Below are 20,992 nucleotides of genomic sequence, written 5' to 3' on the forward strand. Positions count from 1 at the left end.
TAAGTTACAAAATGTACAACGGTAAAGAAAGACACTTTACCTAACTCTATACTAGACCAAGTTGAACTTAACTATATCCTATGTGTCGGAATATTCTAACATCCCCCCTTAAGAACAACTTGGGATAGGATTGAAGGATTTACAAATATGACACAATAGGAGAAGGAAGGAGGCACTAGAGCCTATCCCCCCTTAGTGACAACTTCCTGAACTCCAAGCATATATCGAAGTTTAGTGAACTTCGCCTCTGTGAGAGCCTTTGTGAAGATGTCTGCAACCTGATCATCTGTTGAACAATATTGCACTTCAAGAACATGGTCATGAATGTGCTTTCTGATGAAGTGCATGTGTAGTTCAATGTGTTTGCTGCGCTGATGCTGGACTGGATCTTTGCATAGCTGAATGGCACTTTGATTATCACACCAAAGTGTGGTTGGATGCTACTGCTCAAAGCCAAACTCTGATAGGATCTGACGAAGCCACAAGGCTTCCTTACTAGCTTCCACGACACCACGATACTCTGCTTCTGCTGACGAAAGAGAAATGGCAGCCTGTTTCTTACAAGCCCATGTAATAGGTCCTGAACCAAGAGTGAAGACATAACCGGCAGTAGACTTCCGATCATCAGGGTCACCAGCCCAATTAGAATCAGTGAAACCAACTAATAGAGGAGCTGCTTTGGCACTGTAATGAATCCCAAACTGTACTGTACCTCGAACATAACGAAGTATTCTTTTAGCTGCTTTCCAATGACTTTCACGGGGGTTTTGCATAAAACGAGCAACAAGGCCAACAACAAAGGAGAGGTCAGGACGAGTATGGGTTAAATACAAGAGTTTTTCTACAAGTTGACGGTATAAGGTAGCATCAACTTCAGGAGAATTACAAGAGACTGAAAGTTTGACTCCAGACTGAAAGGGAGAAGGGGCTGGCTTACAGTCTTCCATGTGAAAATGACGAAGAATATCACAAGCATACTTGGACTGGGAAAGGAAAATACCCTCCTTGGATTGCAAGACTTGAAGACCGAGAAAATAGTGTAAGTGTCCTAAGTCTGTCATTTCAAATTTCTTTTTAAGGCTGGACTTCACATGGTTTATAAGGTTGGGATCACTACCAGTAAGAATAAGATCATCAACATAAAGAACAAGGATGATAAGAGAGTTGCCCACTTTCTTGGTGTAGACAGTATTGTCAGAATAACACCTAGAAAAGCCAGATTCTAAAAGAAAGCTATTCATTTTGGCATACCAAGCCCGAGGAGCTTGCTTGAGACCATAAAGGGATTTCTTAAGTCGACAAACAAGGCTGGAGTCTGTTTGTATGAAGCCAATGGGTTGTTCCATATAGATTTCTTCCTGCAAGTCCCCATGCAAGAAGGCAGATTTAACATCCATCTGATGGACTTCCCATTTTAAAGAGGCAGCAAGGGAAAGAACAAGACGGATAGAGTTCATTTTGGCAACAGGGGAGAAGGTTTCAGTGTAGTCAATGCCTTCAACCTGTGAAAAACCCTTAGCAACAAGACGAGCTTTATGTTTATCAACTTTCCCATCTGGTCCATACTTGGTTCTGTAAACCCATTTACATCTAACAAGTTTGCGTCCCTTTGGTAGAGGAACAAGATCCCATGTATCATTTGTCATCAATGAATGATATTCTTCATTCATAGCTGCTTCCCAATGTGGATGGCCTGAAGCTTCTGCAAAAGTGTCAGGATCATGATTTACTGGAGCTTGAGCCAGTAAAGAAGAGGCTCTTTCAAACTGAGAACGTGTACGTCGCTGATTTGTAGGATCACCGGCAAGATCACCTGCTGCATCCCGAGTAGCACGGACCCATCTTGGAAGTTGAGGATCCTGAGAAGGTGGGGGAGGATTATCATCCTCACTTTCATCATCTGAAGAAGAAATGTTTTCAAAAGTAGAAGAGATAGGAAGAGGTGGCACATCCGCCGGACTAGGCTCGCAGGCCGATTTATTTTCATCAAATTTTACATCTCTTCTAATGATAACATTTTTGGACTTAAATGGAATAAGTCTATAACCTTTTACATCTTCAGAATATCCAACAAAAGTACATTTCTCACTCTTAGGTTCTAAAGCTTTATGCTTTTCATCTGGAATATGGGCCCATGCTTCACTTCCAAAAACACGAAAGTGACTTACATCTGGTTTAATGGAACTCCAAGCTTCTTCTGGAGTGATATACTGTAGAACCTTAGTAGGAGTGCGATTGATTATATAATTTGCACAATTAATTGCTTCGGCCCAAAAACTAAGACTGAGTCCTTTAGATTGCAGCATACAATTAGCCATTTCCTTTAAGGTGCGATTTTTTCTTTCAGCTACACCATTTTGTTGTGGAGTGTATGGAACAGTATGTTGCATTTGAATTCCATTTTCGGTGCAAAAGTTGATGAATGTGTTTTTAACATATTCTCCACCATTATCAGTTCTTAGCTTAAGAATTTGATGTCCAGATTGTTTTTCAACAAAGGCTTTGAAGGCCAAAAAAGTGTTAAATACTTCGCTTTTGAGTTTTAAGAAGTATACCCAAGTGCGTCTGGAGAAATCATCAATGAAAGTTAAGAAATACTTGCAGCCAGAGAATGAAGCAACAGGAAGTGGACCACATAAATCACTGTGCACAAGCTGTAAAGGGGCTGAGGCGTGCCAAGAGGCACGTTTTTCAAAACTGTCTCGATGATGTTTTCCGAGCACACATCCGGAACAAACACCATCTCTGCAAGATACCATAGGAAAACCTGTCACCATATTTTCTTTACATAGATGCTGAAGGGAGCGATAGTTTAAGTGACCAAATCGCTCATGCCAAAGTTTGCTCACTTCATCATTATGAGCAACAAACACTGAGGGAAGATTTGATGACCCAAAGTTGTGAAACTTATACAACCTTGTGGAATCATCAGCAATACCAATAGCTAGAATCTGTTTAGGATCTCTCAGATCCTTGATTACAACATCATGAGGTGAAAATTCAACAATTTTACCTTCACCTGAATGAGTTATCTGATATACAGATAGAAGGTTGCAGGATAAGGTTGGAACACATAATACATCATTAAACTGACCATTGTCTAGATGAACAGTTCCAGTCCCTACAACATTAAGAGATCTATCATCACCAACATACATATTTTTGGTGTTACAATCATTTAAAGAAGAAAACATGGCTTTGTTTTTGGCCATGTGATAAGAGGCTCCAGAATCAATGAGCCACTCATGAGAATGAGAAGAAGAAGATACATTTAATGCATAACCAGACTGAGATGATTGACAACGACATGCAGAAAGTGCCATTCCTGAAGATGAAGTTGAAGTTGAAGTAGAAGAATGCTCCACATGGATGTTATGTTTCTTCATTGCGGCTTCCAAGGCTTCCATCTTCTTAAAGCATTTAGATTCTAAGTGGCCATCTCGATTACAAAAGTTACAATGTCTATCAGTCTTCTTCCATTTGTTTTTATTGGTCTTATCATTTTGCTGAAATGATCTTTCATTTTGAGGCTGAGTTGGTTTAGGACCATTCTTTTGAGGATATGACTTCTTAGGATTCTTTGAATTTGGTTGCTGCTGGGCGGCTAACGCTTTCGTGGAAGAGTTTCCAAGATTAAGAAGACCAAGATGTAAGAGTTTTTCTTGTTCTCTTATTAAAGAATCACAAAAAGAGTCAAAGGAAGGGGCCTTGTAGTCTTGTCCTTGACAAATGAAAGCTTCCCTTGTAGAATGGAAGGTGGAAACAAATACAGAGTAGGCTGGTCCCAACTTAGTGAGGATGGAATAAATAAGGTTACCATCTTCTTTCTTAACTTTAACACCTTCCAAGAGATATCTAAGGGTCTTGAATTTGGACAAGAAATCTTCAATGCAAGAAAAATTATTAGGATCCAAAGTAAGTAACTCATTTTCAAGTTGATGGGCTCTAATTTCATTTTTAATCCCAAAAACTTTAGCGAGTTTTTCCAATGCTTCATGAGGAGTCTCAAGTTCTGCAATATGGAATCTAAGATCAGGAGAAATAGACATCCCTATCAAACCACGTGCTTGATCTTGTCTATTTTCCCATTTTGCAGCCTTGTCTTCATCTTTTGGTTTCTTCTCTTGGTCTGTGGCTATTCTGAAGAGACCTTTACTTCTAAGTAAATCTTCCATGTAGGCTACCCATTGGAAGTAGTTAGTGCTGTCAAGAATGACTTGGCATGGACTTTCCATTTTTTAGAAAAAACTGAAGCTGAAGATGCTGAAAGTAAGTGTTCCAATGGATAGATCTCGAAAAAATAGGCGGTTTTAAAAAAAACGGCTCTGAAAAAGGCTTCCGGATGAAGAAGTTATGGCTTTTTGAAAAAAAATTGTTGAAGTTGCCGGCAAAGGCGCGAATGTGCGGGAATGAAAAAATTCGCCCCCACAAAATGGAGACTTGAACCCAAGACCTCTACTCTCTTAAAATAGCTTTGAACCAATTGATCTATACAAAAAATTTGAGAGAGAGAGAGAGAGAGGGGGGGGCCTTGGTTTGCGTGCTTGCCTTGAGAAAGCTCTTTTTTCCTACAAAACACAAAACCCAACACGAATATGCAAAGAAAAACGAACCTTGCGGCTCGAAGTTAGCTTTAGCCAAAAAACTAGATATTTTTTTTTAAAAAAAATCTCAAAGTTAGCTTTAGCTGAAAAACTAAATATTTTTCTCAATGTTTCTGATTTTCCGAGATCACACTAAGGTGCAGGGAAAAGAGCATACGCATGAGAAAAATTCTTCCTTTCTGTTTCTGATTTGCCCAGATCGCATAGAGTCGCAGGGCAAAGAGCATACGCAGAAATGAAAGGTATAGATCCGGTTAAAAAAAAGGCTAAATAAACCGAAACCGAAATAAGCAGAGAGAAAATAACAGTAAACTGCAAAAACACTGTATACCTCCCGATCTGAAAAATGACGCAGCTAGGGCTACCGGAAACCTTTTCGCGTGAAACGAAAGGGGTTCCTCACTGGAACAGATGCTCCGAACGCAACAGAGCAGTCCTCTCGGCCCGAAAGCAGTCAGAAACAGCAGATCTAGGAAACGACAGCCGCAGGCAGTTCTACCGGCTTCAGATTTGGATCACCAACGGACGCGGCCCTCAAATAGCTCTGATACCATGTAGGAATTTACAGGGTAAGTTCCTCAGAAAGAACACCAAAAGGACACCGCTCACAACCAGATCTCAAATCAATACACCAGTATTTTTGACGTGGTTAAAACCCTCAAAGTGCAAGGAGGGAAACAGTCCACGGCCTGTCCCAACGTGGGTACTACAGGCAATTTATTAATCAAAGAATAAAAATTTACATAAGCTTCTCTCATGCACGGATTACCCGAACAATGACCCTCCATGCGCTTTAAATAGAACTCATGGACCAATCGGGTGTCAAGCCACGGATCAAGTGTCGGTAATACCGAGGTGAGAGTGAACCGTCGGATCACTACATATTGTGATCGTCGGATTGTAAGTTACAAAATGTACAACGGTAAAGAAAGACACTTTACCTAACTCTATACCTAACTCTATACTAGACCAAGTTGAACTTAACTATATCCTATGTGTCGGAATATCCTAACAGGCACTATGCCAAGGTAAAACCCCCCTCGAGGGGAAAACCCAGTCAAAATTTTCTTCCTTTCAATAGTATTCTTTGAGACTCTTCACCCTAGACAAAGACCAAACCTTCTCTCCACACCAAGTCAACCTCCCTGATCTTCGACCTCTCTTCGAGCAACTTCGACTGTGTAGCAGCTTCCGGCATCAGGCAGCTTCCAGGATTAGCGAAACTTGGAAGACTTCGATCTCCCAAACCGGGGCACGAAACAAAGAGAGAGGTACCAAAATTTTGTTTTTCTTCTTCTCCTTGGACTCCACCTAACTCGCACTTCGTTTGGTTTCCTTAGACCCACTTCGCACTTCTCTGGCTTCCTTAGAGATATCGAACTTGCTTGAGATGAGATGCTCCAAATGAATTTTACTTGCTTCTATTTATAGGCTTCAAGGAAGGTTGAATTGATGTCCTTAGGCCGACTTGATGTGGAGGATACATAAATCATATTTGACTCAATACTAAACCTTTTTACATGATTCAAAAGCCCAAGAAGGGTCTCTTTGAATATATAATGACTCTATAAACTCAATATTAATCCTAGGAGTCCACAATGGGGACTTTGACTAATATAATGATGACCCAAGCATGAAACCCATGCTTTAATAAGTCATTGTTACAATAAAAAAATTATTTTCCTTATTCTTTTGACAAGTACATTTCATGATGACTCAAATACATTAAATGAAGATCAAACCTAGTTACATTTTTCAACAGAATGTAGCAATGCGAAAAGATAACTTGAAGGTCAAAGTTTGATACTACGAAAGAATATCACTTTCAAGGAAACTATGATCAACTTGAAGTCTGGGAAGGCTCGACAAAATGCCTTCATGAATGAAGACAAGATGAAAGTGATGTGCAAAATGGATGACCTGGAACTTGTCGTGAGAAGATGGCTTTGTGACTTGTGATACCAAGAAAGGAAGCATGCTCGGTATAATGAGATGCGGAGGAAAGAGGGAGCCATGCAAGCTTTGAGGAACTGATAGCTGAATGAAAGACAAGTAAGAAAACTTGTGGAAGTCTAGAATCTCCTCTACATTTGAGAGGAAGTAAAAATAAGTGTCCTTGAATAGGCGCAGTATATCCTCCCCGATAGGGAGTGATGGTGGATAGTTCTTATCCTTATGTGTCATGCACTAGACCAGGACTAACAACCGTAAGTCTTAGTGAAGGCCATAAGGAAAGAATGGTGTCCGGAGGATTGGATAAGCATCTAAGACTGGTACTCCTTGAGGATTGAGAATCCAAGATAGGAAGTAGTCTCGTGGACCGACACTCTTTGAGGATATGACAGGTATCCAAGATAAGAGTGGGCGAAGAGGATCGATATTCTTTGAGGATTTAGGGCCAGGAATCCAAGATAAGAATAGTCCTAAAAGGACATACCTTGTGGACATCTGGATGGGATATGTGCCTTGTAGAGGTAGTGCGGTATCACACATAAAGCCTCCCAACATAATGCTCTTGAATGAAGTAGAGCTTGTCTAGTTAGGCCTTAGAGACAATGCTAGTTGATCATAATGTTGATTCTTACAAGATGGCTTATCAATCCAACTCTTCTTATGAGAACTTTTCAAAGGGAGTATTGTCCTTGTACCGGTTGGTCAATTATGAATACCTCCCTAGTTAAGAGGGAGTGTTGGAGAATGTAACTAGTTTTGGTCTTCATAATTATCATTTGACTCATGTAATGATGTGATCTCTATGTATTGATCAAAAGAAGAAAGAAATTTGTAAAAGAAAATTATTTATCAAGCATGGTTTTCATGCATAGGTCAAAAGCATCCATTGTATGCTTATGGGGTTTGTCATGAGTCAAAGGTCATTGTTACTTTGTTAAAGGACCCTTATGGGCACATGTATCAAAGAAGAGAAAAATTATTTTGTATTTAAGAAGTATCTAGATACTCCACAAGATCAAGCCGGCTGCGAGTTAAAGGTCGGCTGCTAATTAAAAGTCAGCCTTGGGTAGTCTTGAAAAGCCACATGAAAAGGCTATATAAAGGCATGGATTCTACCTCCTTTGCAAGAGAAGAAGCTCACATTTCTTTAGCATTTGGTTTGCAGTTTGGAGATAGTTTGAAGGTTTGCAAGAAGAGAGTCAAGGGCATGCGAAGGTGGAAATATTTGTCATGTAAGGGACCTAGGGTCACCTCAGGTCCGAGATGACTAAGAAACCCATTTCTGTTGTAAATTTCTTATGTTGCTGCTCTTGAAGATCTCTTAGGTTATCTGGATGGTCATATTGTGTGTTGGAGAAAGCTGAGGGTCTTAATTGTGGGTCTTGGGAGCCCTGTTTGAATTTATTCTATGAAAGAGAAAGTTCATTTGGGTCTTTCCCCTTGGAGGGGTTTTGCCCTAGCTTGGAGCCAATATCGTGTGTTCATGTGATCTTTTATTGTTTTGGCATTTATTTGATGAAGAGAACATAAGCATAATAATCTAAGAAGACCTAAATATGACAAGCAAATGTCCTGTATGGAAAATGTTAAGATAAAGATGTTGCTTTTATTGAGTTTAAGACACTATGTTGTATCCTTTATCGGAGATTCATCTGCTTGGTGCAAACTAGGAACCTTGTTTGGCACCACCTTTCTTTTCAAATAGTCAAAGTAAAATTGGGAGTCCTGATCCCCTTAATCCATTGCAGTTTGGAGTGTGTTCTGGCACCCTTGGCAATGTACTCCCCCCGCTATGAATCGCCATCTCCAACCATGCAACATCCTCCTTGGTTTTGCAGCGTTTCTACATGCGAAATTTGCACCCATTTCCAAGTATTGGGCAACTTAGATATATGCAATAATTAAAATTTAATGTATATAATCATTGCATGCTTGAGTTTTTTTTCCAAAGAAAAGATATCATATCACATTTTATTTCATTGAAAGAAGCAGTTTGTGATAACCAGCCCCCAGCAGTGGTCAGCCTCTTCTAGGCAGTAGTGCAGTACACAGCCTAGATTATACCCTAGGCCATTTTTGGACAGTCTTCTATCCTAAATGTTACTCCACTCGGCTTTGGATGTTAGGTGATCTAGCTCTAGCAGATCTTGATACATTGCCATTATTTGCACTACAGATTTTTGGATCCATGCTCATTATACATCCTTCTTCTAGATTATGCTTTTCGCTTTTGGAGGTTGGTTGTCAAGCTTTAGCTTAGATATGCACTTTGTATTGACATCAATCTATTTGGCAGCCACATTAACCTACTTTAGTGGTAATTTGTTGGACATTAATGAGTTTATCCTTATGCATGGTTTCCATGTGAGGAAGGACTAGACAACCTATATATGTCATTGAGAGGCATATATATATTTTGATCATCAAAATTACATCAACAATAAATAAAACAAAATTTGTCCATATTCTGAAGTATGAAAAAGACTCCAAATACAACTGTCCCAACCCAGGAATGGTCATAAAACCAATAAAAACTTGAGAAAAACTCAAATTGGGGGAAGGTTTGAGGTCACTTCCCGCACTTTCTTGGTCATCATCAATTCTCCAACCTGTGAGTCCACTGCTGCTTTAGCACTTACTTTGCCCCAATGGCTTGAACCTACTCGTTAACCACAAGAAACTAATCTTAGGCTCCTCAGATAAATACAAAACTCCACCTACTCTGCAGGGTCCAGGATTAGCCCTAGAAACCCCTTTGAAGAATCTCTGTGGGAAGGATGTATAAATTTTCAATTCTTTAACTCTCATTCTTCCCTTCATCCTTACTTTTGCTAGTTCCTCATATAGAAATTTTACCCTATGAAAGATCTGAATAGGAGATTGATCTTCATCTTCGAAAATAGCACTATTCGTAGATAGGCATATACACAACTCATACCATCTGGCAAAACAATATGATCAATCACCTCGTTTTTTTCTTCCAATTATCTATTGCAGATTCCACTGTCTCCTCCCCAGTTACCTTTATCCACTATCAAGGAAATGACTTCCTCAGGTATTTTTTTTGCAAAACAGCACTCTAAGAAAATATGATAATGACACTCACCATTAGCTCTACACAACAAACAAATATTTGGTCCCTACCAGGATCCAACCTGCAAAATCACCGCATGTTAAAATTCTATTAGGCAAAACCAACCAAAGGAAAGATATAATTTACAGTGGTACTATGATCTCTGTTATTGCATGCTTAAGTTATTCTGTTCACCTTCATGCTCAAAACATTTTTGTATTGTTTACTTGTATAGCTCACGCCTTGTAGCTATTTTGGGCAATACGGAATGAGCCTTGTAAAACCATATGGCTAAGGCTGATGGATCATGCCTTTTTGTTCCGCATGTTGAGCCCGGATGAGGGATCATTCCTTGACTAGTATTAATAAGAGAATGCAAGGTTCCAGAATTTCTGATATTGTTAGTAACGGCTTTATAATTACATAATCCAGTATTTTGGGTGACACATCACTCATCATCAAAGGAAATTGTTTACTCATGTTATCATCAAAGAAAAATTGTTTACTCATGTTTTTCCAGCAATGGGTGATGTGTTACAGTTGAATCATCAGAATCCTTGTTAACAATAGTATTTGCAAAACTACTTTGTTGCCTACTTGAATTGCTTTGTATTTCCAAACTACAAATTGTAGATTTTTTTTTTGGGTTACTAGAGGAATTGGCAATTGGGAGGGCTTGTACTTGTGTGACAAGGGGTTGATTCCAAGCAGATGAAACCTCACGTGCAACATGGTTCATGGGCTAAATCGGGGGTGGGGGGGGTTGAACCTTGGATCACATATTTCACATAATACTTCATAACCCGACCATTGCCAATTGAACTGCCCCCTGGGGGTACAAATTGTAGATTGTTATATGATTTTGGGCTTGATGATTGTCTGCCCCCTGGGGGTACAAATTGTAGATTGTTAAATGATATTGGGCTTGATGATTGTCTTGGGAGTAGTTGGGACATCCAAAATAGAGCCAACATATATATATATATATATACTTATGAGTGATGATATAGGTAATATTGTCTAAAATAACCAACTATTCTATTTTTGGTATTTCTTCTTCACCTAACATTCCTTACATATGCATGATATCTTTCAGGTTGTTGGTTCAGGTTACTGCTAGTTTAATTTCTTGGTATTTCATGTGTTCTGCAATTTGCCAAATTGACATGATATTGTGTAATTTAATGGTCCTTGTTATAGTTTCTAACTTTGAAACTGCAATGCTTTTTGTCCAAGCCATTGAAAGGATTTGTTAGATCCATTTTTTAAAGTCTTCTCCATTACAAATTTAGGTTTTGCAGGTCTTTTGTTTTTCTTATTTATGTTTCATCTCTAGCACAAATGGTCGTGGCTAAATTACATTTGAAAATGTTGTCTTATTCAACTTTCCAAATGTTTTTCATGTCGTAAATGCTTACGTCTTTCACCATCTCATTTCAGCTTTTTAGAATGGGGCCCACTTTGTCAATGTGGGTAGCAAATGATAATTCATCAACCTATGGAGCAGAGGTAAGTTAACTTAACTACAATACCAACATGATGTTTGTTTTTTTTGTCCTTAAGCATGTTTATATTTAATTCTATTGGTACATCTTCTCTTCATTTCTTATGCATTTTGGGTCATTGATATTGAAATTTCTTAGGAGCTATGATCTCTGTAAAACTGTTCCTTGGTATACCTGTATATTTTATGCCAAACAGAAATGAATATGAGAAATGTTTATGTTTTTCCTTTGTAGTAGAGTGGGTGTTGAATAAATGTTGTGGTATCCTAGCTTTGGAGGAAAATTGCATTATACAAAAATATTGTCTTTTAACAATCGCGTTGGAATTCACTTTGTTGGTAAATATCAGTGTTCTAACAATGACAAAGGAGAAGCTCCTTTTTAGAAATTGGTGTACACCCTAATACATTATGGGTGCAAGTATTAGAAGGGGCAACATCAATACTTGTTTACTGCAATTATACTTAATATATACTTGTCAAGGCTATAAATTATAACCATCATCTCTCACTCACCATGGATGGAGCTCATTAATGTTAGGACTATCTTTCTCGAGATAATGCCACAGTTATGAACAAAGTTCATAAACACAGTAGAATAATCAGAATATCTGAAATATATAAATATCCATGACAGGATAAATATATTTATATAATAAAACACAAAATATATGAGATGACGCAATTGTTACAAATGAGGGCCCGCTTATATACCTAGGCAAGTTCCCTTTCATGAATGGTCATGTCCTTAGGGACATGCCTTTTCATTAACTAATCTGTTATTATGATTATTTATTTATATTTATTTTATTTTTATATAAATTATATTCATAACATTGCCTTCCTCTTCAAAAAGCTTTGTTCTCAAAGCTTATTGTTGACAGACATATCATCTATTTCTTGTCTTGTAATTTGTTCCCATATTTTACGAATTCTTGGAGTTGTCATCTTTGTTGATACAAGATGATAGGATCATTTGAGTGATAGACAAAATTGTCGAACTAAGAAGGGATTTAACGATCCTAAATCAATATTCTGTGAAATTTTGCGGTCACTGGATACTTCAGATGAATTTTTATCATAAGATTGAATTTTGGTGATATCGATATTCCTTGGAGCACAAGTCACTTATCTCTGGTATGAATGATATAGATTTGCAGATTGACGGAGATGTCTTCTTTTATGATTTGGGTGTCGATAAGGAATTCTTGTGATTTGATTTTCCCTTATCTTATTTGTGACGATTTTTTGATTTACTCGAAGTATCTGATTTCCTTCATGTATTGAAGTCGCTTGGTTAAATGTAGGATATTCACTAAACATTTCCGTCATTTGCACTGCAACATTTAAATATGTTTTTACTTTATCTAGGATGTTATCTTCTTGCGTTGTGATATTGACTGGATTGGTATTCGTTCATTTTTCTTCAACTTGAACTGTTATGTGTGAAGATTTTGATGCTTCTTTTGTGATAAGTTCTTCAATGATTTCTTATCATTTTTAAGTTTCTTAACTTTTGATGATGATTTTTGATATGCAAGAGTTCTCCAATTTTTAATTCATCAACCTTATTCTCAGTGTTTTGATGTTCAAGCTTTTCATTTTTTAAATCTTTGATTTGTAATATTAACTTTTGTTTAAGGGTTTTTAAGCACAAATTTTTTTCTTCCTTTTCTGATAGATTCTTGTTGAATTTCTTTTTGAGACATTCCTTTTCTTCTTCTAATTTATTCTTTGCATCTTTGGACTTCTTCACCTTTGCAAGTAATTATGGACTATGGTCCCTTAGACGCAAAATTTCCTCGTCTTTTTCTTTTGACACATTGTATAACATATGTTCAAGACCTTAATGTTTTTTTTTTTATAGTTGTTCAAGTTCTTCCTCTAATCTTTTCATTCACATCTATTACTTTAACGTTTGTCATACTAAATAATTTCCCACATGTTGGACGACATATTTCACAATTTTTATGAATCCACCAATACCCAATTTCTGTTTTAAAAAACGAACATGTAGTCCAAATGTTGACTTATTTATGGAATTGATTTTCTATTTGTACTTGACTTCTTTGAAGTATATATTTCTTGCAATTTATATATATATATATTTTTAATAATTCTCTTGTAACTATCCTGTAAAGTTTTGTAGATGTTCTATGCTAAGAGCAATTTCACTTTTCTCACAACAATCATACAAGTAGATAAGCAAAATGCAGATAGAACATATAAGCAGATCTTACAGAAGACAAATCAGAAACAAGAAAAATGTATGTGTTTGTTTCGGCGGTCAACAGGATGCTTCAACCAGCAAAGTCTCCTTTGGTCAGCCAGCCCAGCATGTGTCACAACAACCCTCCAACCAGTAGATGAGTCAACCCAAGTCAGTTCTACAAAAGTCAACGCAGGGGCAGCAAGCTAAAAGTCAACGCAGCAGCAAAAAGGTCAACCCTTTGACCTCGATTTTTGTGCCAGGTAGTATGGCCTTCAAAAATCGAACCTCCCACAAGTTTTCAGCTTGTTTGGACCAAGCGTTGACCAAAGTCAACGCTGGTCAAACTTCTGCGAAACCCTAGCAGCAGAAACCCTAGCAGCAGAAAAATCCTCTTCGTCCTTCCCACGTGTGGCTGAAATTCGTCCTCCAGGTAGCTCGTACTTTTTAGGATGAGAGAGGAAGATGTGAGTTGTTTTTGTGATCTAATTCTCTCCAACTTTTCTTGTATATATATATCCATCAATGAGGGTGTGTGACACATCTGTTGGGCATGTGAGCCTACATTACAAAACTGGCTGACCTTTGCACATATAATTTATTAAGAATAATAAATTCAAAATATAAGTTCTGCTCATCGGATTAAGACTATTTTTATATGGATTTTACACCTCTCAGAAAGAGGAATCCAACAAAAATATTAGCCTCTTAATCTGAGCATCAGAACATGGAGTTTGGACCTAGTTGTCCAAATTTAACACTCCCTCTCAACTAGGGAGAACTCCATCTATTAGTGCAATTAACATCGTGAGTCATCCCGCCGAAACTTGCTTTGCTGGCTTCTTTATTTCAGAACAGAAGTGGGTCAGTCACAAAGACATCATTCCCCGACTGACATAATCAGTCCAGAGGTCCCAGACCTCACAAATCTTGATCCCAGATCAAGTGGTTGGACCATGCCATCCTAGATAGAGAGTACGGCAATCTCTGATGCGTCCATCAGTCTTTGCTAATAGTCTCTAGCTTTTCTACACCTCATTGGCCAAATGAGAGGTACTTCCCATGAGCCCTGAACTCAATGGGTAGGATGCATACGGGGCACAGATTAAATGAGTGGCGAACCAGCTCAATAATCACAAGGGTGGGGCAGAAGCATTATGAGTGCTTATAGCTCCGAGAAGCTATCCCCAAAGCCCCCCAGAGCTCCCAGAGCTCATTGTCCAACAAGACCCACATCATAGGGTCTTTCCACGACACCAAGACTCTCACGGAAGGTTAGGAACTTGACCTTCCCCAGGGGCTTAGTGAGAATATCCGCGACCTGCTCATCAGTTCCTATATGATCGAGCCTTACGGCGCCTCGCTGTACCATATCCCGGATAAAGTGGTACCTGATATCAATATGCTTAGATCGGTCGTGGAACACAGGATTCTCAGTCATACGAATCCCACTCTGATTATCACAGAGTATTACAGTGGTATCTAGCACATGTTGGAACAGCTCACTAAAGAGCTTCCTCAACCAAACTGCTTCACAACAGGCCATACTAGCAGCAATGTATTCGGCCTCCGCGGTGCTCAAAGCCACCGACTTCTGCTTCCTGCTCATCCATGAGATCGAAGTAGAACCAAGATTGAAACAGCATCCAGATGTGCTCTTACGATCCACCACACTGCCAGCCCAATCGGCATTAGTATATCCCCGGAGTATCACACTCCCGGCAGTGTATCTCAGCCCATGGTTTATCGTGCCCCGAAGATATCTCAAAAGATTCTTGGCACCAACCCAGTGAAAATGATGAGGCTCAACCATCTGTTGACTCAAAGTATTCACTGCAAAACATATGTCCGGACGGGTGTTCACTAAGAACATCAAAGCTCCTATGAGTTGACGATACTCAGTAGGATTGGCCAAGATAGGCCCTGCAGCGCTGCCACTCAACTTCTTAAAGTTGAGTTCCATTGGTGTCGACACGGACTTACAGTCCACCATCCCAAATCTTTCCAGAAGCTTCACAATATACTTTCCTTGAGAAAGGAAAATCTCTCCAGGTCTCTGCCAGACCTCCAGGCCTAGGAAATAGTGCATCAGTCCTAGGTCTTTCATCTCGAACTCAGCAGCAAGCTCCCTCTTACATTGATGAATGAGAGGGTCATCACCTGTCAGGAAGAGGTCGTCCACATACAGCACTAGAATGAGAGGCTTTCCTTCCTCAACCTTAAAGTAAAGGTTTGGGTCAGCATTGCTTCGAGTGAAGCCCAGCTTCATCAAGTAACTATCCATCCTCTCATACCAAGCTCTGGGTGCTTGCTTTAACCCATAGAGGGCTTTCTTCAACCTGCAGACATAAGTGTCTCGATCTTGAACTTCAAATCCCAGAGGTTGTTCTACATACACCTCTTCCTTTATTGCACCATGCAGAAAAGCAGTCTTGACATCCATCTGATGAAGACTCCATCCTTGCGTAGCAGCAAGGGCTATGATGGATCGGATGGTGGTATATCGAGCCACAGGTGCAAATATATCGTCATAGTCAATTCCTTCCTTTTGAGAGAAAGCACAGGCAACAAATCTTGCCTTAAACTTTTCAGCACTCCCATCAGATCCATGTTTAATCTTGTAGAGCCATTTAGCGGTGACAACAGATTTGTCCTTCGGTCTCGGGACCACATCCCAGACATCATTCTTCATAATAGCCTCATATTCTTCATGCATAGCATCCTTCCAGACTTGATGCTTGATGGCTTCTTCAAAAGATCCAGGTTCAGATTGTATAATAGTACTCATGGCAGCTAGATACCCTTGGTATCTACGCGGCTTCTTGCTTTCTCGGAATGTTCCCCTTGGGGCAGCATGACCCTCAGCATCTTCGAGGGTGTCCCTGAGCCATGATGGCCTCTTTCCTAGAGAAGGGGAAGGATCAATAGGGTCCATTGGCTCTTCAACATCAGGCATAGTCTCATCCTGGGGTTCTTCCAGATTTCCAGGTCTTTCTTCATGGTTTTCTTCAGATCTAGGAAGATCTACTACTTTCTTCAGGGAAGCATCTTCGTCAAAGGTGACATCATGGATTATCTCTACTTCCCTTTGACCAGGTACATAGACTCTATATGCCTTAGAAGTCTCACTGTAACCCACAAACATTCCTTTCTTCCCAGTAGCGTCCAGCTTACTTCTCTTTTCTTTCGGCACATGAAAATAGACAGGACATCCAAAAATTCTAAAATGTGAGACATCAGGTTTCTTACCAGAGAAAACCTCTTCGGGAGTTTTGGAGTCCAAAGCGGAATGAGGGCATCGGTTTTGAATGTACACAGCAGTATTTGCAGCTTCTCCCCACAGAAACTTTGGAAGACCCTGGTCACATAGCATGGCACGGGCAGCTTCCACAATAGTCCTATTCTTGCGTTCAGCAACACCATTCTGCTCAGGAGTATATGCAGTGGTAGTCTCCCTCTTAATGCCAGCTTCTCTGCAAAAGTCTTTGAACTCATTTGACTCATATTCAGTGCCATTGTCAGTCCTCAAAATCTTGATCTTCTTTCCGGTCATATTTTCCACCAAGGCTTTGAAGGTACGGAACCACATGAAAGCCTCATCCTTCTTCTTCAAGAAGTATATCCAGGTTTTGCGAGAGAAGTCATCAGTAAATGTCATATAGTAAGAACATCCCCCCAGGGATGTTACAGGAAACATACCGGAAAGATCAGAATGGACCAGTTGCAATATCTCAGATGTCTTTGTGACACTTGAGGGGAAAGGTCCCCTTGTATGTTTTCCTTCAGCACAGCCCTTACATACACCTTTATGATTATTTCCAAAATCAAGCATCCCTGTCACCACCTTCCTTGCTTCGGGAAGAGCCTTGTAATGAAGGTGTCCAAATCTTCGGTGCCATAGTTCGGTTTGACGGATAGTATCACAAGTCATAGCTCCCAACGGACTCCCTCCAACCTGGTAGAGTGTACCAACTCTAAAACCAATTGAGATAGCTTCCTTGAAGCTCTTCTTCCACATGAGTACCTTTCCATCAGAGAAAGTTACATTGAATCCTTTGTCTTCCATGGCAGATACAGACACAAGGTTCTTCTTCAATTTGGGTACATAGAGTACATCTTGTAGATGGAGGACTTGTCCTTGAGACAAGTGGAGGGTCACAGTCCTGGTCCCTTTCACAGGATAAGTGGCATTATCCCCAAGGCTAATTTCTAGATTAGTATCCCTTTCAACCATGTCAGAAAGTGCTTCCTTGAATCCGGTGATGTGTCTTGAGGCACCACTATCGATTAGCCAGACATCCATAGTGTCGGGCGGAGATGCAGCTGAGAGAGCAGATATTAGAATATACTCATTTCTTTTATCAACAACATTAGACTCCTCATACCTGGTATTTCTGGTCCTTTTAGAAGGTGGATGGTTTCCTTCAAAGTGAGCCTTCCTCTTTCCTTTGGATTTGTCATTTCTTTGATTCCCATTCCTTCGGTTGTTGTTGTTGTCGTCACTATCGGGAGAATTCTTCTGGAAGGGGCATTCTCTAGCATAGTGTCCAGTCCTATGGCAGGTGAAACATTTACCCTTCTTCTTTTGAGTCTTAGTCCTTCCTTTGTCCTTGGAACCACCAGAGTTCTTCTTTCGGGAATGAGCAACATAGGCAACATTTTTTTCATTATCAAATTCCTTCATCCTTGTTTCTTCTTGCATACATCTAGACAGAAGCTCATCAAAGTTAGGGATGGTATTATTGTTGAGAATGGTAGTTGTGAATACTTGCCATTCATATGGAAGTCCTCCAAGTGCGGTGAGAACCATCTCACGATCAGCTATTGTCTCCCCAATAGCTAGCAGATTGTTCCTGGTTTCGGTCAACTTCATAAAGAAAGTTTGAATAGACTTGTCTTGGCCCTTCTTCATATTCTTCAACTTGTTCTTGAGGAATAGCACTTGGTTCACATTGTTTACTCGGAACATAAGTATCAGTTTGTCATACATCTCCTTGGATGTGCCTAGTTCAGATATGTAGGCAACCAGACTCTTATTTATGGATTCCCTGATCAGTAGTTTTGCTCTGATTTCTCCCTTCTTATACTTGTGTTTAACAGCAGCAGAGGCATTTGATGGAGGTTCTTGAATCTTCCCTGTCATATGATCTAGGAGATCATGATCTTCTAATTTGAGATCTAATAACATCTTCCAGGCATGGAAGTCATCACTTCCAGTCAGCTTGTCATTCTCCCTGAATTCAAGCTTAGAGGAATCCATTTCCTTCGATGATGATTGCTATAGATAGAGTTTGTCTTCACCTCAGCTCTGATACCATGTAAAGTTTTGTAGATGTTCTATGCTAAGAGCAATTTCACTTTTCTCACAGCAATCATACAAGTAGATAAGCAAAATGCAGATAGAACATATAAGCAGATCTTACAGAAGACAAATCAGAAACAAGAAAAATGTATGTGTTTGTTTCGGCGGTCAACAGGATGCTTCAACCAGCAAAGTCTCCTTTGGTCAGCCAGCCCAGCATGTGTCACAACAACCCTCCAACCAGTAGATGAGTCAACCCAAGTCAGTTCTACAAAAGTCAACGCTGTCCTGAAAAGTCAACGCAGGGGCAGCAAGCTAAAAGTCAACGCAGCAGCAAAACGGTCAACCCTTTGACCTCGATTTTTGTGCCAGGTAGTATGGCCTTCAAAAATCGAACCTCCCACAAGTTTTCAGCTTGTTTGGACCAAGCGTTGACCAAAGTCAACGCTGGTCAAACTTCTGCGAAACCCTAGCAGCAGAAACCCTAGCAGCAGAAAAATCCTCTTCGTCCTTCCCACGTGTGGCTGAAATTCGTCCTCCAGGTAGCTCGTACTTTTTAGGATGAGAGAGGAAGATGTGAGTTGTTTTTGTGATCTAATTCTCTCCAACTTTTCTTGTATATATATATCCATCAATGAGGGCGTGTGACACATCTGTTGGGCATGTGAGCCTACATTACAAAACTGGCTGACCTTTGCACATATAATTTATTAAGAATAATAAATTCAAAATATAAGTTCTGCTCATCGGATTAAGACTATTTTTATATGGATTTTACACCTCTCAGAAAGAGGAATCCAACAAAAATATTAGCCTCTTAATCTGAGCATCAGAACATGGAGTTTGGACCTAGTTGTCCAAATTTAACATATCCACTATCAACTTTTCAATAATTCTTTGTTTGTTTGTTGGATAACCCCTTATATATGATTTCAATAATTTAAACATATATGTTTCCTTTTCTCAACACTATTAAGTATTTTGTTGACTTCCCCTTGAATAATGATAATATCTTTAATTTTTAATTTATAATTTATTAAGGTGATTTTTTTTTTTAACAAAATCGGTTACTGATATTTCTATTCCAAAAAGAAGAACAAGAAGGAGCTAGCTCCCACTACAAAAAAACTTTGGAGGTAGGCATTCAACAAGAGAAAGGAAAGGGAGCACAATACCTGAATTCCATGCCTCACCTCCATTGTTTCTTGGACATCCTAATACATTTTTCTTATATATCTGGACAAACTGAAATAACATATATTTACATTTACAATGCATATATAACTTTTGGAAACTATGACATAGAGCAAAAGGAAAGCTTGTTCTTGAATGTTTTAATACTTGTTAACTGAAGGCTCCTGCTGAGAGCGAATCCGACAACTTTGATAATTGGAGTTTTCTCCTGTCTAGTTGAAGATTAATCCCTTGAGGTAGTTGACATATTCCTCCATGTGCTTACATTTATCTTTGAGGGCAGCCATTTTTGTGTTTTGATCATTCAATTGCTTTTTGAGAAAAGAGTTCTCGAACTTTGATTGGATCCTGTAATCCTTGGTTGTCTCTCTGAGTTGATCAATCATAAATTTATTAGCCCTACATACAACACATTTGTCATTCTGTGAAGCTCTGTCCAATAGGTTCATTTCCATGACTGAACTAGGAGCTGTGCAAGCACTCCAGAGAAAAAATACGAGAACAAGCAACAACAATTGGAAATGCCGAGCAACAACAAGGATTATAATGAACAGTAAGGATGAAGAAGTTAAGTTACAACAAACAAGATGACCCCTATAAGAAAGGCACTCCAAAGAAAAAATACGAGAACAAGCAACAACAATTGGAAATGGTGAGCAACAAGGATTATAATGACAAACAATAGTAAGGAGGAAAAAGTTAAGTTACAACAAATAAGATGACCCCTATTTTTAAGAAAGGCACTATGAGAGAGGGAAGATATCAAAGGGTCTGTGGGGATAATAAGAAAGTGCAGAGAGCACAAAAACGTGCAGAAGGCTTTTGACTGATAATGAGAGGTTCAAATGGTTCTTGTAAATCCCAAAACAGAGATGACTTAGAAGAAAAGGCTCGCGTTGTAGTAGTAAGAACCTGGATCTGAGCAGAAAGTAGCTCGGAAGGCAGAAACATAGAGAGAAGAAAGGACTTAAAACAATAAGAAGAAGCAGAGACCATATAACATGATGAGGAGAGAACAGTGCGTTGCGAGAGAGGAGGATACTCCATCCAGTGGTGAGAATAAGCAATGAGAGAGGTCGAGTAAATAGAGGAGCGACTGAGAGGATCAAGAAGGTGTCCTTTGAAGGTTCACGGGAGTCATGAGCATCCACAT

The 20,992-nt window shown here is 39.3% G+C and overlaps 1 protein-coding gene across 2 annotated transcripts in view; it reads left to right on the plus strand.

Moving 5' to 3' along the window:
* LOC149222303 (putative histone-arginine methyltransferase CARM1) overlaps positions 1-20,992 on the plus strand; it is a 381,165-nt gene that overhangs the window by 29,078 nt on the left and 331,095 nt on the right. For both annotated transcript variants that reach the window (XM_089385353.1, XM_089385354.1), the window contains exon 2: positions 11,071-11,139. In XM_089385353.1, the coding sequence (XP_089241479.1) occupies positions 11,071-11,139 (69 nt within the window). The remainder of the gene's footprint in view (positions 1-11,070; positions 11,140-20,992) is intronic.

This window comes from Pinus tabuliformis, chromosome Q (genome assembly GCF_031772625.1).
Source record: "Pinus tabuliformis cultivar Carrire ecotype Pingquan chromosome Q, CPIR1, whole genome shotgun sequence".
Classification (NCBI taxonomy): Eukaryota; Viridiplantae; Streptophyta; class Pinopsida; order Pinales; family Pinaceae; genus Pinus; species Pinus tabuliformis.